The following is a 20,479-nucleotide window of genomic DNA, read 5'->3' as shown; positions in this document are numbered from 1 at the left end:
TGTACATTCAAGGCAGCGCAGATCGTCAGCTATGATTTTTACTGTCCTTTTGGCTGAGTTATTGTGTTGGTAGGCAGCATTTTCCCCAACAGTTGCAGTTGTCCCAGCAGGTGATGCTTTCCTTCCAGACTTAATGGGGAGTTTCCATTTGAAGTCTGTTCTTTTTATGGCTTTGCAGCTAAAAGTGCAGGTTTTTTTTATTCTTAAGTGGCCAAAGGCCACATATTAAACAAAGAGAGAGGTGGAGACAAGATGTTGGTGGAGAACTATTGGCTATAATGTTTCAGGGGGTCGGACATGGAGATCTGTATTTAACCCACTCGGCCCTGTGAGTGCAGTGAAGACCGCTTCCTGAGACAGGTGAGTAAAACATCGTGGGGTGATCCGTTTAGCCACTGAAGGTGCCGACTAATATTACCAAAAACTGCATGTAATTCAGTTTTTGTGTTATTCAACTTTATCTCCTGCAGCTGCTGTATTATTTCTTACTGACCAATGTATATTTAGAATCAAAGTAAGACAATAAGTTAACCTTGAGATGTGTAGATGTTCTTGTAATACTTTAAATACATTACATTTCTCGGGTAAAGGCCCGCACTTTTAAATCAGAAACTGTGAAGTTACCTCCATACATGTATAATGTATGTTTAGTGGTGTATAAATATAGTGAAATGTGTTTTTAAAAGATGACCATTTGTATTATCAAATAGCAATGACTCTTATTATTGCCATGAAACACAGGAGTTCGCCATGATTTCTTCACTATGGATGTTGGGGGCACTCTGCTGTGTGATGTTGCTCCCGGGTAAGTTCTGATTCTTTATTTTACAACTACTTCAACAAAAATCTGTCAAAAGCAAGATAATCAACATCCGTCACGTGCTCCGCCTCCTCCTTCAGGCCTGCTGGAGGCCAAAACGTTTTTAAACACCATCAAGCAGGAAGGTATGTGCCGATCTTTAGATAACTTCAGAATTAGTTAAAGGAGCTGAAGAAGTTCTCCATCTTTTAAGGGACTGAGCGTCTCCTCCTCTGTTAACAGAGATGGTACCCGTCGGCGATGTCGGCATTGACTCAGAAAAAGCAAACGGCTTTCTGAGTCACTCCAGACTGAAGCGTAACGTGGACCCCAGGTGGTACAGAGGAAACCCGGACTTCCAGGCTTACTACCGCTACTACAGCAGCATTGGACACACTGAGGGGGTAAGTACTTATACATAGAGGGTAAAGATACGGTACTATGTGTCTACATTCTTAACCCTAGTGACAATCAAATGTCTCAAGAATAATTACACAAGCAGAAATGCATCCTTCAACAGAATCCACACTGTTACTTCTGGACAATCGATATCCACACACAGACGACTGGGTCCCAGAATTCTGAAATGCCTCAGATAGCTTTCAAATAAATATTACATGAAAATAGAAAATAATGTATTTCACTTCCCACATCACATGTAAATACATGTGTGTTATTCACTATCTTACTGGATTCAAACCAGGGAGATTCTCTTCACATCATCCGCATCGTCTGGATAAATTAACCCTTGAGATTTGGGTTACGGTGTAGCCTCAAATCGGATTGTGTGTTGGCAGTCCAAATGAATAAATAATATGTGATATGATATCTATGTTCTACATTGATTTCTCTTTATTAAAGTCCTTTTCTCTTTCCCTTTCCTCTCAGCTCTATGAGATTGACAAGTTGCGGATGCTCTACCAGCAGATGAGGTACCTGGAGCACACCTATGGCCCCGACGCGTCCTATTATCAGAACAAGCTGGGAGTGCCGATGATCCCGTGTGACCCAGCCACAGACAAGAAGTGCAAAATCCCTCCTCCATCTCCAATGAAAGGGGTCCCAAAGCCCACAGAGCCCCCAGCAACCCCTCCTCCTCTCCCTCCTGCTCCAGTCATTTCCCAGGCTGATGTTATCTACCTGTGCAACAGGAAAGACCCCCTTTGTAAGCCCCACATCGTCTACCTGCCTAGCGGCTCCGTGCCTGTGCTCTGCGACCCCCGCAACCACCCCCACTGCACCCCCCAGAAAGCTCAAGCTCCAGTCGTCGTGCCCCAACCTCCTCCCCCTCCACCAAAGAAGTCTGCCCCGCCTCCGCCTCCACCAGTCCTTATCAAGAAGTCTCTCCCGGCCCCCATGCGCACCTTCAAGGGCATGGAGTACGACTGTGACCCCTACTGGGACCCAGATTGCCTGATTGATCACCCACCCAGGCCCATGAAGGGGAAGGTCATGGTGCCCCCGCCGCCTCCACCCCCACCTGTGGTGGAGGAAAAGAAAGAGGAGCAAGTGCAGCAGCCAGCTCCCCTTACTCCCATGAAGAAGAAAGGAAGCATCTACCCTTACTACTACCCTAGGCCCTACGACCCCAGGGATGATCTGTACGACCCCGCCCGCTTCCAATACCCACAGCCCTCCGCTGCTGCAGACGAGCCTGCAGAGTCAGGCCACAGTCAGTAAAACATCCAGGAAGTGATGGAGGAAAGAGGTTGTAACTTTAAAATGAAACAGACTTTAATTAAAAACAACAAGGTTGAACATTTTCATAGTTTGAGAAATGTTAACATCTACAAATGTACCGTCATGGACTACAGCATGTACTAAAAAAGGCTTGGGAAGTTGAGTATTTGTTTAAACCTTATCAAATTGACAACTGTTAATGTATTGATGTATTTACCATCATCAAAAAAACTGTTTTTAGTCTTTACAAGCATGTAATGCAAATGATTGTTCAAATAATGGGATAATAAAGTTTCACAAAACAGTTTTTCATTGGTGAAGGAGTAGTATTTTGACTGTGTGTAGTTTTTTCCTCAAGGTGCGGGAAGACAGAAAGGTATATAAGTGTTTGCTCCACCTGGAGCCACATGGCACGTAGAAGCAGGCTAGTAAAGGAAAAGTGCCAACTTGCAGGCCGGGGTCTTTATGTCTGGTACCGCTGTGCATTTAATACCCATAAAAAAGCTGACTCCTGTTAGACACCCCCCCGCCCCCCTTTTTTTTCCTGTTGAGTATGTCTTTCTGTTCAAACCTCCAAAGGCAATCGAACAGCAGGAGGAACACAACAAAAGACGAGCTAACTGAAAACACTCCTGATAATAAACCGGCAGCTGCACGTACGACTCATTTCAGAGTACAGTTACCAGAAGTTCTACTCTATTACAATCATTTACGCCTGAAAAGAAGAGCGGTCAAAGTCCCATTAAAAACAATCAGCGGACCCCTTATTATATACAGGAACATGATAAACAGGGTAAAATAGTATAATGTTCACGTACCAAGAAAGAGTTCAGCGATTTTTGTAATCAAGTAGTTTTTGATACTTTGAAAATTGTTTTAAAAGTCATTGTAGAATTAGTTTTAGCAAACCAAAAATACCAATAAATCTAAAAGAACAAAATGGAGAAGAATAAACTGCGGTGCTTGTTTGTCTGCTTCGGCTTACTGTTTAACATTAAGAGCCCTCTCCCCCTGCAGCCCATCCCCCTGTTTATCGTACAGGATATTGAACTTGTTGATGAACTGGTTCATACCGTTGCAGGTCTTGGTGATGGTGCCTAAGTAGGGTCACACCATTGCATTAATTCAGGAGGAAAGAAAGGCACATTAAAAAAAAAGCATACATTAGGCAAATACAACACAGAGTGAGACTGTGCTAAAAACACTGTGATCATTACAGGTTTAATCTTTCCTTTTTAGATGTGCAGAGTCAACTCTTTCAATGTAAGTAATTGAATAAACTTCGAAGCATTACAGGGGGAAACACATCTGTATTGTTCATCTGTGCCAAAGACCTCAACCGAAACTATTAACATCAACAAACCACACAGCAGCATTCTGGGTGGCCTGCAGACATTTTAAAGTAGGAGTAAAGTGTTTTACAGGAGTCAAAGCGATATAGAACAGCTAAAGGTGCGTATAAGCATCTCTAATGTGCACCTCAACCATCTTCTTTTAAGGATTAATTAAATACCTTTTGTTTAGTTTAACATTATTTTTTCCCCATTGTTTTGTGTGTAGACATGTAATGCAGATGCTCTTTGTATCTCTGTGTTGTATGGAAGGGTTGGACCTTTGAAGCTTTGAAGACCTTTGATGACTGATGACTGATGACTGAGTTTTTCAAGTCTTGTATTACATTTTTTAGGTTGATGCTATACTTTTCCATTCTTCATGACATTTTATTGCATGCTATTAATTATTATGACTTTTTACAAAATACTATCCTGTCATTCTTACAACATACTATATATATATATATATACACACCTTTTTTTTAACAAAATTGTTTATGGTGTAAGATACTTGTTCGGGCGTTTTTATGACATACTTTATGACGTCTAGCTGCCGACGCCTGCTTCATGCGTTTAAAGCTCCTTGTCGTGTTTTAATTTGCACGTCGTGTGGAATGTGCATCTGCTTTGGCATTGCTCATCTTCTTCCTGTCAGACCAGCTGGGATCCGGGTCGGAGCTGAACCCGATCTCCAATGCAAAGGACGCTACAAAAGCCTGAAGAGCTCGACATTCATGGCCGCTGAGGTCGTCATCCCACCAATAACCGTTGTTGTTGTTTGAGAACAATTAACTGTTTTACTTTTACATCTTTCCCATCATTTTCTTGGCATAATCCGACATTCTTAACAACATATGTATGCGATACTATGGATTTTTTTATTCAATTAATGGCATACTACACTTTATTAGGACATAATATATAATTCCATGTTTTAATATTTTTTTCGTGACATACTATACAATCTTAGAAAGAAGAGTCAAAGTCCAATGAAAAAAATCAGCAGATCATTTATTACATACAGCAACATGAAACAATAAAACAAACGGGGTAAAATAATATAACGTTCATGTATAGTGGATTAATTTCTGTGCGTAACCAAGAAAAGGTTTAGCGATTTTGTACATATCTCTTTTAGATTTGTGTAATTAAGTGCTTTTCGATACACTTGTGGTTGAAAAGCAGTAAACTTGTTTGAAAATTTACTGCCGAATTTGTTTTAGCTAACCAAAAAAATACAAAACATGTCCAAGAAGAAAACAGAAAAATAAACTGCAGTGCATGTTCGTCGCTCTGCCGGCTCAGAAGAAGAGTCCTCTCATCCTCCGGCCGATTCCCTGTCTGTCGTACAGCACGTTGAACTTGTTGATGAACTGGTTCATACTGTTGCAGGTCTTGGTGATGGTGCCTAAGTAGGCCATGAGGCCCACGTCATTACATTGCTGCAGGGGGGAAAGAAAGGCAGCTTTACGGAACAGAAATCATTTGCTAAGACGCCTGCAAATAAGGAAATTTCCTTTAATAAATCCCAAATCAACTTGGAATTGTCCACACGTGGATGAGCTTCACATCTCACATGCTGAAAATACTCACCAGCACCAAAAGAATTGCATTGATTCGCAGCTGAAAATGGTCCCTAACAAATGCAATATCTACCCCTGTCTGAGTGTCGTTTGCTAAATACAGTGGCCTGCTGTTTTTTTACCCAAGGTTTTGTAAAATAAAAATGCATATATAATCTCAGTTATGTGCTCCCAGTCATAAACCACGTGGATCTGAACTCTGTCCACTAAAACAGACATGGACCTTCTATATCAGTGGTCGTAAACCAATCACTGTACTGATATCTCCTCCTGTCTGTGTGTTGTTTTGATTTAGTACAATAGTATTATTTACTAAATAATAATCATAGTCTTAAAAAAAAGAAACTATAGATTTGTGTCCAGAATTAATGTGCTTTGGGTTCAGAGCCACAGACGCACTGCAGGTAAACGTTTGTAGAGATGGACTAAACTTGTTTTAGCCTTTTCTCTGGATTCTTTGATAAGAATGCCAGCCTCATGCTTTGGCGTTTTGATGAAAACACCCACATGCATTAGGGTGTAAAAACATGTTGTGCGTTAAGGTACACAAAGCTTGCTTACATCATAGAAGTCAGTTTTGAACTTTATGGTACTGAGGACTGGCAATCTGTGGCACAGGGCGTTGGCTTCTCGAAGGATCTCGTGGTTAAATGGCACCTCGCCTGCGGTACAGAAAAAATAAAACAAGTTAAAGCTGATGCTGTCAAACAGGGGTTTGTAATTATGGAGGTGTGTTTGAGTGGAAAAGGGAGGAAAGGGAACATCTCATCTGAGAACAGCTGTTTTCCTGACTTATAGTTCACATTTTTTTGCTCTCAAAGCATCAATTAAAAGACCCCGTCGTCCTCTCACCTGATTCCACGGCTTTGACGTACTCTAGAATTATCTTCACCCGGCTGTGGAGCATCTTTATCGCACTGTGCTGGGCTATAAGGTGTTCAGCAACTAACGGGGAGAACAAAGAGAATACTGGAGTTAAGACAGAATACATATTGTCGTCAAATCAGTTGCACCGTAAACATCTTCCTTAAGAATAAATAAAAATATTTTTTGTTTAAATAATAGATTCATTAATTTAAATCGACAAATCTGTAAAACTGAGATTCTCTGGAAAGAATCACACAAAAGTTTTTTGTTTTACTGACTTTATTGTATACGAGACTTCGACATATAATCTTTAAATCAATATGGGGCAGCAATCCCAAACACAGCTGTAATTCTAATGACTAATGTGCAAAGGATAAGAGAGCTTGAGCTCTTTAAATTTTAATAATCTCTTCATATTGTGTTCACAAATATAAAGCACAAAGTAGTCAGAACATTGTTGCTGAAATTTAACTAACGGTGCGGAATAAATCCGAGCTGGATTTAACAGGCATTTAATTTGGATCTATCGTAATCTGAGATAAGAGCTGAGATAACACCTTTTATGAGTTATGGGTTAAATAAACAATGTTTATACAACGGGGCATCTCAGCTGTGTGTTCAACCTGTAAAAAGGGAAGAACATGAACTTTTACCTGTTGAGTTTTCTCCTGTGCCCGTGGCTGTCATTCGAGCTACGTGGTCAACCCCGATTCTCTCCGCTTCTTCTGTTGCCAGAGTATACGTCAGCTCAGCAAACAACATGGTAGCCTAAAAAAAAACCACACATTTAAAATAAAACATTGACAATTCTCAATGGAAATCTGGCTCACTGCTGCAGGAAAGGATATGTAAATGAGGATGAGAAATATGACGATTACCTCGCCATTGATGATGTCAATCACAGATTCATAAACGCTAACGGGAAGCTGAAGGAAGAAAAAAAAAAAAAAAGGACATTTAAAGCGGCTGTGTCTAAATACACAATCGTGGTGTTTTCTCATTTTTTTAAGTGAAAATGCAGAGGAACTCACATCTGTATGCTTGGTCAATGGATTGAGTTTGAGGAAGAGCGGGCTCTCAATAATTTCGCACACCTGGCAGAGAATAAGGAAAATAAGTAAGTTGTAGTGCACACTATCTGAAAAACTATCAGGCTTTAAGATGATTTTACTTCTATTAACAACAACAAAATAAAAGCCTAAATCACCTTGGAAAATAACCATGGCATTGTGCATGTCGTTTGACATTGTGTTGGAATTAATTAAACACAACATCTATATTGGTTGAACATGAACCAATAACACAAAATGTCAACATCTCCGCAATATTTATGCTTGGTATTTGCTTTCAAAGTAAAAGTTGTATCTCAGGTATCCGACCAATCGAGGTGAATGCAGGACAACCCTGATTTTAAATTGCGTCGTGCGGTTGCCACTGACTCAGTGAGTGAGGATCTGACTGCACATATCGGCCCTTTAACTTTTGCCTACCTGCTTGTGAATGTGGATGTCTGATGCGTCAGGTGGGCCGCCTGTGGTGTACCAGCCCAAGAACTCCATCTCTTTAAAGACCTGTTTAACTGAGAGACAAAAATTAATATTTAACAAAAAACTACAGCAAGCATATTACATTATTATCTAATGTTTCCTCTGTGATGCAATCTGTCACTGATGTTTCTTTTAAAGGGATTTTGGGGGTGAGGACCACATATTTTATTCATTTCAGCAAGTTCCCTCTGGACTGTTACAGTAAACAATGAACTTGTCAAAAGGAGAAACAAAACATGTATTCATTTATAGGTATGTTGGCACAATGGGACCCTTGGCCTAAAATAGTATCCACCAGACCTTTGTAGTCTGAAATGGCTGAGAAGATCATGTCTTATAGGCTTTTCCACTTTCACTATTCCAATTGTACTGATTCCACACAGACACACAGACACACGGGCACACACACACAGACACACGGGCACACAGGCACACGGACACACGGACACACGGGCACACGGACACACAGGCACACAGACACACGGACACACGGACACACAGACACACGGACACACGGACACACAGACACACAGACACACAGACACACAGACCACACAGACACACAGACACACGGACACACGGACACACGGACACACAGACACACAGACACACAGACCACACAGACACACAGACACACAGACACACAGACACACAGACACACAGATTTTAGGCATTGATCTCAAAGGAGGTTGGTTTTGCTAATATGATTAATTAAGTCACTTTCTGACACACAAGCAGGGCTCAGAAGGAGAGTAAGTTTTCTTCTGTAATCTTACACCAACAGCCTTCCAGGGAATCGCTGGCTGCACTGCATTTCATAAAACTGTCATAAAAGGAGAAACGTATTAGACAGAAGAGAGCTGTATTCTTGCCCTTAAATACAAACCACTAACATTGTTCCTCCTTGGTGTAGTAGTACTCTTTGTCAATATGCACTCGGTCATCTATGGTCTGAGACAGCAACTCAAAGGAGTTCATCACCTCGATGTTTCTTCCCTCCTGCTTCCCGATCAGGGCGCCAATCACTGTGCAGGAGAAATAAACACAATAATGTATAATAACCTTCTTAATTACACTCAGTTACAGAACAACTCCGCTGAACATTAGACTAAATGTACATTACTCTATGGCTTATGAAATACATACCCTGCATTGGTCGTCCCTCTTGTGAGCGGATGCGTATCCAGTGGTCGGATATGTTGAGGATAACCAGAGGGTGCAAGGCCACAGAGACGCTTCCGGTGACCCCTGCGGCCATAACACTGGGGCTGGCTACAGTCATACGGAGACACAAAATAGATGGGCTTTACTATTGGGTTATTGACTGAACCAAAACTTACAAGATTAAATAAATTAAAGTAATTGTTGCAAACTCCACCCACAAACATTTGCCAATGTAACAAGTAGGGATTCAGTGTTTTACATATTTTATGACATACTATATGACATGTTTGGCATACATACGATTATTTTAATTTGTTCTATTGCATTTTTATAGACCATTATACTTTGACATTTTTCATAACATACTATATAATAAACGTTTTCATACAATGACGTTTTTATGATGTACTATAGCGTGACTTATTAACGTAATTTTTATGGAACTAGGACTTTTTAAAGTCATTTTCCGTTAAACATTTTATGACATACAATACTACCGACCACTGCCTATTTTGACGCCCCATGTTGCCAGATATGAAACCAATTGGCACACAAACGCAGCGTCTTGCAGCCACAGAAGCAAGCAAAACGACCTGGATGAACTGACATGCTGCTGGATTATACCCAACCTATAAAGTCTCAGCATCTAAAAAGCTACATGACCAGAGACGTGTTAAAATGTACACACAAGTATTGGAGATGCACATAAAAGATGGAGACAGCTTAGAGCCCGGAAGGATTTTAAGACGAATGCAGAGTTGGCTAATTTTCTCCTGCGCAGAAAAGCAATGAGCATCAGTTAAGGTTACAAAACCTTCATTTATCACGACTACTAGTAGAGATACTTTGACGATTTACAACCTACTCTGTGTCAACACAGTGTGTGGGCAGATGTGTTATACATTGATTATTTAACTGCCTATTAATGTGTGTCATTTGCAGATATTGTCACATTTGGGGTTCAGTATCTTACCCAAAGACACTTTAATATGTCGACTGCAGGGACAAGGGATTCACTTAGTTGACAACAGCTTTACCTCCTGAGGTAGAATAGTTGTGCTTTGGGACACAATACGATACAATTTTGGCCACCCCTCATATCACACCTTGTACATAAGAGTTTCTGACTTGTAGCTTATGATATACTGTTTAATTTATTTAAATAGGTTAATGTGTGAGAGGAGTTAAGAAAGACTAGAAAGGGAGATAAAGATAGAAATCAATGCCTCATCTGAGTCATGTTTCTATTCTTAGAGTTATATTATTGGAAGTCTCTTAAATTTAGTATAAACATATTAATTTGTAATTGTTTTTTCCCACAATTTGCTCATTTTGGATACTGCTCCATGTTCACCTGTTTTGTCTGTGGATGTAGATAAAAAAGTAATTTAGTGATTCTTTTAGACAAATGGAAAGGAGTATTGACAAAAAACATATACTGTATGTATAGACTTCTTTGGCTCAATAAATCTAAATATCAGCAAATACAAATATTGAACGAAAGAGATCACATGGACAGCTGACCAGACCTAATTAAAAGATCGGATTGTTGTCCAAACTAATCAATGTTTTTGTTAAGTCTGCCTGAGCGGACATACTTAAATTCATATTAATGATCTTAACACCGGGAGGAAATGAATACTATAGCTAGCTACATATTAAAATACTGACTCAAATATCTAAAGTGATGAATTTGTTGACAGCTTTACAGCAGAGCCGTGTACGTTACGTTAACCCGCTAGTCAGCAAGCTCGCGTCATGCCACCTTTAGCACCACTGATTCATTACTTACAGTCACCCACAACACTAATGTACGACACATGCGACAGTCTGCACACAGTTTCATGTTAATATCAGGCAGAAATTATGAGATAAGCGAGAAATACTAGCCTGCCCCATCCACTTCCATTCCTCCACCATTGCTGGTCGCCATCTTGTCCGGTAACCCGCGCAGGCGCAGTGAACTGTTCACCTAACGAGCGTTAGGTGGCAATATAGCTTCATCAGTATGATTTGAAATAAGTTCTACCACATAATTACTGTCATAAATCCAACATGCGTTTACAGAAAGCAAGACAGAATTTAACTGAGACACGTTATGTGGAGCATAAAGAAACATAATTGTATTTAAGCGGCAAACTGCCGCTCGGTACTACAGTCAATGGGCATCGGTTTCCTGGGGAATTTTGATGACGGCGCAACCCGTGTGCGTCGAGATATCAGTCCGTGTCCATGGTTGAACTAGTTTTGTTGACAAAATGGATGAATTTAAAGCCTGTAACCTGGACTACTTTCCAGAAAACATTTTAATTGACGTGTTGTCGTATTTGAGCGTACGAGAGCTCGTTAGAGCTGGAAGGTAAGGGTGAATTTAACTTTACCGACAGTATTTCACAGGTTTATTCGCCTTCTGAAATACAACTCAGTGCCAGTGTTGTCTTTGCGGTGGCTCGCGTCACATGATGAAGTTATTTCTTGTGTTTTGCGGTGTCATATAGGGTTTGTAAGAGATGGAAACGGCTCGTGAAAGATCAAAAGCTGTGGAGGTTTGTCGATCTGACTGCATGGAAAGGGGTAAGAATGACACTGGCGATTTAGCCTCAATCCGTTTCTTTTAATGTATCGCTCATTGTAGTACTTATTTTATGTTGGGAACATAACCGCCTCATGCAGTCCACTCAACACATATTATTTCAGACAAATGAAAATCATATGTAGCCAGCCATTAACAATTTAACTAATAGCAATAACGTTACCACTTTATTTGGCGATGAAGAAGAAAGGCGGAGAGTCGGAGCTCAACTTTTTGTCTTTGAAAACCAAAAGCCCTGAAACATGTCATCAGGAAGTTAGAATAAAACGTTGACAGTGCCATCAAATCAATGACCGGTCTGAATGCTACGATCTTTAAAAAAAACAGGCACAAAGAAGAATCATGCATATCATGCAAGACTCATACATAACTTCTAAATCTTCATTTGACTACTCGATAGAAGAAAAAAAACGTGTATGTGCTCCACCACCTGTGACTGAATCTTTAGCATTTGAAATCAGGCACCTTGCATATCTTTACCTATCTATTATTGTTATAGTCATCTTAAGTCAAAACACATTTTTAATTTGTATCATGATGATCTGGTGTGTATTTCCTTTTCATTGTTTTGAAATGCATTATGTGAAGCACTTAATGATTCTTTGTGTATAAAATGTGCTCCACAAATAAACTTGTCTTGCCATAATCCCCTGTTGAAGTAAATGTTATTACATATGGGTTCTGTATGTCTGTACAATTATTGACAGAAACTGTCTCCCTTTGGCCTCTCATCCTCCACCCTCAATGCATACATGACTGTCCATTGTTTGTTAGGTGACGTCCCGCATACTTTGGCTCCTGCTGCGTCAGTACCTGGGTTGTGGACTAAGGTGCCTACGGTTGCGTGGTTTGCTGCTTTCTGCCAGAGGTGGCACCTTTCTCTCCGAGTCTTGGCTCAAAGCTTTGTCCACAAAATGCCCTCGCCTGAGTAAACTCTATCTTTTGCACGCAGACTTGCGAAGCCTTCCCAGTTGCCAGCTCCTACCCACGTCTTTGCAGGTGCTGGAGCTGCGTGGCTGTGAGCTTCCTCGGGAATTTTTCAACCAGACTCCCACTTCACCTGCCCGTTCCCAAGAAAGAGCAGAAGCCACATCCAGTGTTGGTGCTCAAACGCAAGGAAGGCATCGAAAAGGGCATGGCTCTCCATCAGGGATTGGTATAGGGAGGCTAGTCCTTAACAATGTGCCCTCTTTCACGGACCAGCATCTGCAGAGTCTGACATCATGGGAGAGGCTCAGTCGATTAGAGCTGCGCGACACATTTCGTGTTACTGCTAATGGGCTCAGGAACTGTGCTGCCAAGGAAGGCGCTTGTGGGCTGGAAGGCCTTTCCAGACTCAAGTTTCTGGAAATAGGCATCACTGGACGGCAAGGTTACCAGTTACAGATGGCCTCCCTTGGGCTCGGTGCAGGATGGCTCGGACTGGAGGAACTGAGTCTGGGGGGTAAAGAGGTGGGACCAGGGTTGCTCTGTGCCAGCCGCCTGAAGGATCTGAAGGGTCTGTGCCTGTGGGCCTGCACGCTCAGCGAGATGCAGATAGTTCGTAGCTGCAGAATGCTCCGTGGGCTCAGTCGGATGGAGTTTTTGGATGTGACCTTCCAGCCTAGGCAGTGTCCACCAGCTGTGGAGGGGGAGGGTGGTGGTAGTGGAGAAGAGCAGGACAATGAGGAAGCTGCAGGTGTAGAAAACAGCAATGATGAGAACACACTAGACATGAACGATCCCATTCCAAGTTTGCGTCGCTCTCTGGCTGTCCTGCTGCCATCTTGCATACTAGTTTTCACCAACTGCTCTGTTCAGATCAGTGCAGACTAAATGAGGTCTTCTGTCGTGTTATGAAGAAAATGAATGACTTTTTATTATTGTAAATATGCACAGCCCACATGGTTACAAGATATCAGAGATTCTTCTGAGCCAGCGCCAGATATGATTCAGACCTTCATGTCAACAATTTTTTTGAAATCGCATATACTGTATAATATTGGAGTGAAATAGGCTACCTTGCCCGCTTTTTCCTTGCCCGCTTTTTCCTTGCCCACTTTTTCCGGCTTTAAGGACATTTTTTCTCCTAAATGTTGTTTATATTCCGCCAACCTAAACAGCCAGAGCAGGAAATCTGTTTTCAACAATATGTTTGGCTTCTAAAAAAAGCAAAATGTTACATGGGTTTTGACAGGATATTTACAAACCATGTATCTTCAACCTTGACTAAAAGCTTACTTGTAATGGTGCTATATATTGTGATAGTACTTTTTCACTCCTTTTTACGAATGAAATAGCCAGGCAAGATCTCTATTGGCTATTTCAGCAAATACAAAATACCATAATACCAAATACAAATTGAAGGTATTTCATCACGTTGAGGAAAAATCATCTTGTCACAAAGCAAGCTTGCTCATGGATTTTCAACATTGCCTCAGATGTTACATGTTAAAGTTAGACCTACAACATGACGGACGGTTTGAAAAGATCTCTAAAGGTACACAAATTCATATTGTCTCACGGTATCTATTGTGTCCAACCCTTACGATTGATTAGTGGGCAGTGTCGCTTCCAAATGTGTTGCTCATACACAGACACAAATTAACACGTTTTTCAACATACTATTTCAAACTTGGTCACAATAAAAAGGAAAAAATATCAAGCGGTCACAGCTAGACTAAAGACATAAGCAGGTTTCAGTTACAAAGGCAGAGAACTGAAGCATGCTGCTGGCAATGATCCACCTGTTTCCTGTTCCTTCACTTCTTTTTTTATTTTTATTTTTTTGTGTGTGCAATGTATACATTCAGAAAATATGTATCTGTTTACAAGCAGGTGCTTGACTTTGGTGTTACATAAAAACAGCACAACATATTTAAATTCATCTTCGTCAATTCACAATTCTTACTTACTTTCATTGTAGTTGTAAATGTCTTGTTTGTTGTATTAATTACATGGAATATCTGTGTCATTGACGTGAATTGTTTTGCAGCAATCCAACCATGATAATTGTAACCTTCTTAATGATTATAAAGGAGTTTTGAATAAACCTATTTTCAACAAATACAACATAATGTTTCATTTGTCTTTTGTTGTATTGTATCATAAATTGCATAATTCTATAAAAAAACAGCAATCTGTTTTGACTGATAGACCGACTTCCCATGAAATCCAGGGGTTTATCAACTGACCTGTAGATATCAACTTAACTCATTAAATACAAATTAACAGCATGTGCTGCTTATGAATCTTAAACGGTCAAGAAGCCTACGTTTTGTTTATCGTGTTCACTCTTCTACGATCTGCAACAATAAGGATGTTGTCACCAATGAAAACAAATTGATTTATCAAATAATTGATTGGTAGAACTTTTGAATAGTGAATTAATGCTGACAGCCATTGCGCCCATACTTTATTTGGTTCCAGTTGTGTGTTTTCGACTTTTCTTGTAACTCATAATTTTTTTATAATTGTAAGTATATGTTTGGATTTTGGACTTACGAATGAGTTTGTGTCTGAACACATGATCAGTGGAACCGAGTTGTTTTCTGGTCCCGACATTTTTTAGCGAACATTCTATAAAAAAGATCACTTAAGATATTGATAAAAATTATCGTATAAGGTTTTTCAGTTGTGTTAAACTACTACCCATAATAATAGACACAGTTATCATCCCTGTCAGTGGAGATGTTTCTCTCTCTAGTCTGTTAGTGTTTCCTCTCTCCAGCTCTCTCTCACTTTAATACAAGTTATTGAGGGAAATAACAGATCAAGAAAAGACTAATCTTTTTACAAATGAAGTTGTTTGTGACAACCTACAGACCTACAATGAACATATATGTTAACCAGATGGGGAATCAGAAAACAAATCTAATTTAAAATGTGAGTTTAATCTGTGATCCGTCTTCACTCTGGTATGAAACTCCAGCGATCAGTCCGATCAGCTGCAGCGTCCAATCAAATAACTGATGAACTATAAGGGGGCGTGTCGAGCGTCAAAACACTTCCTGGAAGCCTGCTCTCGTGCCTCCGAGATACATCCTCGCTCCTCAGAGCAAAATAAGAGCTTTGGGACGGCCGTCAATATGGTGGCGCAGATCAACTTCCGGTTCAAGCGAGGATCGAGGAGCGAGGAAACGACAATTAAGAGACTTTGGGACGTACCCATAGAGGGTGTGTGAAAGGGTTGAGGGCGGGTTAACATCGGTCTTCCGTGATGTACACCAATCACACGCTTTCTCTTGCAACAATTCTGACCAATGGGAGCCTCTTGTGTGCCGTACGCTGACCAATCGCGTTCGTGAAGGGCAGCTTTTTGAAAACGTTGGCGGCAGAGGAAGTTCAAAATAGTAGCTCTGGGCTTTCTTTACTAAAATCGTTATACTACACTCCTTCACTACGATGCAGGTAATGTTGTTTGTTTTACCGTTTGAGAGAGGAACAAGACCGAGTAACAGACGAGTTCAACGGACCATTCGTTTAAATTATATTGTTCGAATGGAAAAGTGATTTAAGCTAACCAAGGTAGCTAACGTTTGCTACATTTCTAAGCTAACGCAGCGTGATGTCACGTCATAACAAGTGGTATATAACATGCGTACACACAAAGTATACACACTGTAACGGGTTATTTAATCCGAAGTAACCCGCGACGTCGTAGGTCGTCCACGCATGGTGCAATGGTGCCAACGGTAAACGCCAACGTCTTTAGCCAAACGCAGTTCACTGGATTCACAGGAAGAGCAAGAGACGCCACTATAAGTCTGTAACTGATTATATAACAATCCTTTGGCGTTAAAGGATGGGTTGTTTTAAATATATACGGTATTGTGGTGCCGTATTAGGAGGCCAAGTAACATGTGTTATATACTTTACGACAATGGCCAGTTTTACTGTTCACTTTTTGGAGTTATCCATGTGGTACATTAATACCGCTTACTGGAACACCAGACCAGAAGGAGCACATGCAGTCTTACGTTAATGCATCCACTAAAATAAGGCTTATCGTGTATATATTTTTTGGTGTGGCTATTGGTTTGATTGTCGTAACGTTTGTCTTTGGAAACTTTAACGTTGTGTCCCTTTGTGTTATTGTTGTGGATTGTGAACAACGCTTAATAAAACATCAGAAAAAAATTTGTGACACCACAAAGAAACTCCAAAATGGCTTTTTGATAAACAAAAACTGTTATTCTGAGCAACTACGTACACGTTGAGGTGAAAGTCACAAGGAAACAAGTTGGAGCAGCATCACCATCACCACTGGACCCAAGTCTAAAAAGAAAAAAAATGAAACTCCGCCCCACGTGAAGTCTTTTCAGCATTAATTAGTGAAAACTTACTTCAACATTCTTCTCGCTGGGCATTCTTTAAGCAGTGTCTAAAATAACAAACAACTTGAAGCTAAACATAAGTCTGACCTTCAAGAAAAGACACAAAAGCTCAAATTAATGTTAATTGTATGTATGTATTTCTTCACAGAATAAGGAAAATTATGAGCCCAGGGGTTTCCAGCGACCGGTAAGATAAAATATTTGTGCATTTGCCATCTGCTTAAAGCAACATTTGATTACCAGCAAGTGTACTATGACACATTAGACTGCCAGCATTGCCAGATATGGGTATCAATCTAAATGGCTCACTATTATTGTCTGGAAAAAACAACATATTAATGCATTTCTAAATCTGTGTTTGCTTCTGAATACCAGTTTGCAACCCCAAGCATGGTGGCAGGCCCACAGCGTGTTCAGGTGAAGCCACGACCAGAGATGGAAAGAAATGCTATCACAGGTAATATTACCCATCCTCGCATCCAGACGGAAGTTGGACACCTCAAGAAATGTGCCTGTTTTGATTGTATTATCATTTTCAGCCCCTGGCAGGGAATGTGTCGGCTCATCCTCCAGTGCAGCCTCAAAGTAAGTCTATTTCCTTGTTCTCCTCGACTTGTGTATTGGTTATCAGTTCTGTTTTTTGTTATGCCTTTTATAGAGGGAGGAACTGAATGTCATTTTGTCAAGATTCAAACCGTCTATTGATTATCAAACGAAGCTTCAAATGTCTTTACTCTAATGTCACTAATTCAATAAAAAAATTCAATCAATTCTGAATTCAAAAATGTGGTGCAGCCCTACTTTCATACATTTTTAAATGAATAACGTGAATAATGATCTTTGTACTCATCAGGAAATTCACCATCGATGACTTTGACATCGGTCGGCCACTAGGAAAGGGCAAATTTGGTAATGTCTACCTTGCCAGGGTGAAGAAGGTGGATGCCATTGTCGCGCTGAAGGTGTTGTTCAAGTCCCAGATGGAGAAAGAGAATGTAGAGCATCAACTCAGGAGGGAGATTGAGATTCAGGCACATCTCAAGTAAGTCTCCTGAAAAACATTTTATAATTATATGTAGGTTAGATGTGTTTTGAGCTACATGGAAACACTAATGCATTTCGCTGTAGTGCTGCACTCAGTGTGGCATGTTCAAAAAACCTCTGTTTTTGCATTTTGATTTTAAAAATGGATATCTAATCAGTATGATACTAGAATAAGGCATTCATTAAACTTCTATGTACTCAACTTGCTCAAATAGGAATTTTGATCGCATCCTATTTATTTCACTTTGTTTTGGAAACAGTCTAAATCCTGCCTAAAAATATAATCTCTTTTCTCCCCAGACACCCCAACATTCTGTGCTTCTACAATTATTTCCATGACCGAAAGAGGGTCTTCTTGGTGCTCGAGTACGCCCCACGCGGTGAAATGTACAAGGAGCTGCAGAGATGTGGAAGATTTGACGACCAGCGTACTGCGACAGTAAGAGCTCCTTCTGCTTTCAAAAGCAAATTTTGTATTAGTGCTATTATTGTTTTAGTCAATTAACCTTGAATAATTGTAATATTAATCAACAAATCCTCACTGTATCCTGTGTTCAAACGGCAGTTTGATGACTGGAATTGATTTATATATGTATCACACACACACAATATCTTGTTTTAATTATATTGAACAATTTGTATAATTTAAAGTCTTGTTGTGTTCCAACGACAACCTCTCTTTATATTTCTAGTACATGGAGGAGATATCTGATGCACTGATTTATTGCCATGAGAAGAAAGTCATTCATCGGGACATCAAGCCAGAGAATCTGCTCCTCGGCTATCGTGGAGAGCTGAAAATTGCAGATTTTGGGTGGTCCGTCCATGCACCATCTCTAAGGTGAAGAACTGACGTGCCATTAAGGCTCCATGATGTCAACGCACCACTGTGTTCTGTGAAAGACTGTCACATGAATATACTTGTCGCTGCCTCTCTGCTTGCCCTGCTCACCTCTTTGTTCTGTACCCATCCAGACGTCGTACAATGTGCGGGACGCTGGACTACCTCCCTCCAGAGATGGTTGAGGGCCACACCCATAGTGAGAAGGTGGACCTGTGGTGCATTGGGGTCCTCTGCTTCGAGTGCTTGCAAGGCAACCCACCTTTTGAAACTGCCAGCCATTCAGAAACGTACAAAAGAATAATGAAGGTTGGTGTTGGATTTCTAATGGTTCATTTCCACTTCAACTAAAATCTTGTTGGAGTGGATAAAAAAAAATGTGGGCATTATTGATGGAAGTGTGTCATATTTTCACTGATTTCAGGAAACCTTTCCGAATTTTCTTTTAAATCTGTGAATAGCATCATTATGCACAAAACACTGCAATAACAGTATATTTTTTTTTAAAAACACACTTGATCTAAAGGATTATACATTTTAAGATAACTTCAAGATTTTACATCTCTAATGAGTAGTAGCACAACCACGTTGTGCCTTTACATGTCTGCAACAACAAGCATTAAATATTATTCTGAAGGTCTTTAATCTCAATTAACATATTAGTTTCTCCTGCATTGTTCACATGTCATTAATAAATAATATCTTACTGCTTGCAGGTGGATTTGAAGTTCCCCAAAAGCATCTCAGATGGTGCACGGGACCTGATCACCAAGCTGCTACGCCTCAGCCCCGTCGATCGGCTCTCACTACAGAGTGTCATTGATCACCCATGGGTGCGCAACAACTCCCGCCGAGTCCTACCCCCCATCTGCCCTGCCAAAAAATCCTGAGCTCCTGCCGGCCTCCCACTGAGGGGTGTTTTATCTGTCCTTCACAAGAGACTCTGGGCCAGCATGTTTTGGTTTCACTGCCATGGGCTTCAAACTGCCATTATTCTGGCACATTTTATGATGGGTATAAATGCCTACCCACTTTTTATATTGTACAGTGTGACGTCATTATCTATGTCTAGTATGTTGCCTAGAGGTGTTTTGTGTTTTTATTGCCGTTTCTTCTGACACTTCTTTGTGACCTTTTTTTTTTTTTTTTAAATGGACACAGCTCTATTTGGAATTTCTGTATCTGACAGCTTTGACACCAAAGTACTACTGTTGGACTGATTTAAAGCTGTCTGTGTTCTCAAATAGTTTAAGATGAGATGTTTCAGGGTTGGGTTTTTTTTTATTCTCCCTCATGCTATACTTTAAATTTCTAAATAAATATTATAAAGTCATTTGTGATCATTTAATGAATCTTCGATTGGGTAAATGTTGTGGACACAGTGCAAACAGTATATCATAACATAAGAGTAGGACACGCCAGCAATAACTTTGGTTTCAGTTTGTAAGGGTTGTCTAACTAAAACCAGTGTCATACAAGTGTGAGCTGCAATAAGCAAATCTAAATTTAGTTAACCTGTACAGAGTTGTTGCTTCAAAACATTTTAGAGCCGTATTTAATATCTTATCTATCCTATTTACGTCAGAGGGAAGACTAAATAGTTATACTGTACCATTCTGGAATAATCATGCTTTCACCTGGTAAAACCTAGTGAAACTGACTCATGGTTATGTACGGTAGAGTGGCCGAGGCACTTGAATTAAGATGGGGAG

The 20,479-nt window shown here is 40.3% G+C and overlaps 4 protein-coding genes across 4 annotated transcripts; 3 read left to right on the top strand and 1 right to left on the bottom strand.

The window, feature by feature from the left end:
• The first annotated feature begins 339 nt into the window (after window positions 1–339).
• LOC117737222 (leucine-rich repeat extensin-like protein 3) lies at window positions 340–2,479 on the top strand. Its single transcript, XM_034542993.1, has 5 exons — window positions 340–360; window positions 742–805; window positions 901–945; window positions 1,043–1,203; window positions 1,688–2,479. The coding sequence occupies exons 2-5, from the start codon at window positions 751–753 to the stop codon at window positions 2,477–2,479; spliced, it is 1,053 nt and encodes a 350-aa protein (XP_034398884.1). The 5' UTR covers window positions 340–360; window positions 742–750.
• A 2,319-nt stretch (window positions 2,480–4,798) lies between these two features.
• On the bottom strand, window positions 4,799–11,132 carry cops6 (COP9 signalosome subunit 6). The gene is made up of 10 exons (XM_034543528.1): window positions 10,865–11,132; window positions 8,957–9,082; window positions 8,704–8,835; window positions 7,754–7,842; window positions 7,295–7,357; window positions 7,142–7,189; window positions 6,917–7,031; window positions 6,249–6,341; window positions 5,958–6,058; window positions 4,799–5,255 (listed from the first exon to the last, which is right to left on the bottom strand). Exons 1-10 carry the CDS (start codon window positions 10,905–10,907, stop codon window positions 5,115–5,117), a joined length of 951 nt encoding a protein of 316 aa, XP_034399419.1. The 5' UTR covers window positions 10,908–11,132; the 3' UTR covers window positions 4,799–5,114.
• LOC117737506 (F-box/LRR-repeat protein 12-like) lies at window positions 11,113–14,617 on the top strand. Its single transcript, XM_034543527.1, has 3 exons — window positions 11,113–11,333; window positions 11,473–11,548; window positions 12,342–14,617. The coding sequence occupies exons 1-3, from the start codon at window positions 11,233–11,235 to the stop codon at window positions 13,380–13,382; spliced, it is 1,218 nt and encodes a 405-aa protein (XP_034399418.1). The 5' UTR covers window positions 11,113–11,232; the 3' UTR covers window positions 13,383–14,617.
• Window positions 14,618–15,826: 1,209 nt separating this feature from the next.
• Window positions 15,827–20,100, top strand: aurkb (aurora kinase B). The gene is made up of 9 exons (XM_034544153.1): window positions 15,827–15,956; window positions 17,031–17,069; window positions 17,258–17,339; window positions 17,422–17,467; window positions 17,736–17,924; window positions 18,227–18,365; window positions 18,619–18,767; window positions 18,902–19,076; window positions 19,484–20,100. The coding sequence occupies exons 1-9, from the start codon at window positions 15,951–15,953 to the stop codon at window positions 19,655–19,657; spliced, it is 999 nt and encodes a 332-aa protein (XP_034400044.1). The 5' UTR covers window positions 15,827–15,950; the 3' UTR covers window positions 19,658–20,100.
• The last annotated feature ends 379 nt before the right edge of the window (window positions 20,101–20,479 follow it).

This window comes from Cyclopterus lumpus, chromosome 10 (assembly GCF_009769545.1).
Source record: "Cyclopterus lumpus isolate fCycLum1 chromosome 10, fCycLum1.pri, whole genome shotgun sequence".
Classification (NCBI taxonomy): Eukaryota; Metazoa; Chordata; class Actinopteri; order Perciformes; family Cyclopteridae; genus Cyclopterus; species Cyclopterus lumpus.
Note: the sequence above shows the minus strand (reverse complement) of the source record. Positions and strands in the feature narration are given on the sequence as shown.

What these genes read in the sequence shown, in the direction of transcription:
- aurkb (XM_034544153.1), top strand. An exon ending in GTCCATGCACCATCTCTAAG is followed by an intron (nt 18,768 to 18,901) that starts GTGAAGAACTGA and finishes GTACCCATCCAG; the next exon opens with ACGTCGTACAATGTGCGGGA. An exon ending in CGTACAAAAGAATAATGAAG is followed by an intron (nt 19,077 to 19,483) that starts GTTGGTGTTGGA and finishes TACTGCTTGCAG; the next exon opens with GTGGATTTGAAGTTCCCCAA.
- cops6 (XM_034543528.1), bottom strand. Translation starts at nt 10,907, where the DNA reads ATGGCGACCAGCAATGGTGGAGGAATGGAAGTGGATGGGGCAG. An exon ending in TTGACATCATCAATGGCGAG is followed by an intron (nt 7,032 to 7,141) that starts GTAATCGTCATA and finishes GTTTTTTTTTAG; the next exon opens with GCTACCATGTTGTTTGCTGA. An exon ending in CACAGGAGAAAACTCAACAG is followed by an intron (nt 6,342 to 6,916) that starts GTAAAAGTTCAT and finishes TCTCCCCGTTAG; the next exon opens with TTGCTGAACACCTTATAGCC.
- LOC117737222 (XM_034542993.1), top strand. Translation starts at nt 751, where the DNA reads ATGATTTCTTCACTATGGATGTTGGGGGCACTCTGCTGTGTGATGTTG. An exon ending in CTGTGTGATGTTGCTCCCGG is followed by an intron (nt 806 to 900) that starts GTAAGTTCTGAT and finishes CTCCTCCTTCAG; the next exon opens with GCCTGCTGGAGGCCAAAACG. An exon ending in GCATTGGACACACTGAGGGG is followed by an intron (nt 1,204 to 1,687) that starts GTAAGTACTTAT and finishes CTTTCCTCTCAG; the next exon opens with CTCTATGAGATTGACAAGTT.
- LOC117737506 (XM_034543527.1), top strand. Translation starts at nt 11,233, where the DNA reads ATGGATGAATTTAAAGCCTGTAACCTGGACTACTTTCCAGAAAACATT. An exon ending in GAGCTCGTTAGAGCTGGAAG is followed by an intron (nt 11,334 to 11,472) that starts GTAAGGGTGAAT and finishes GGTGTCATATAG; the next exon opens with GGTTTGTAAGAGATGGAAAC. An exon ending in ATCTGACTGCATGGAAAGGG is followed by an intron (nt 11,549 to 12,341) that starts GTAAGAATGACA and finishes ATTGTTTGTTAG; the next exon opens with GTGACGTCCCGCATACTTTG.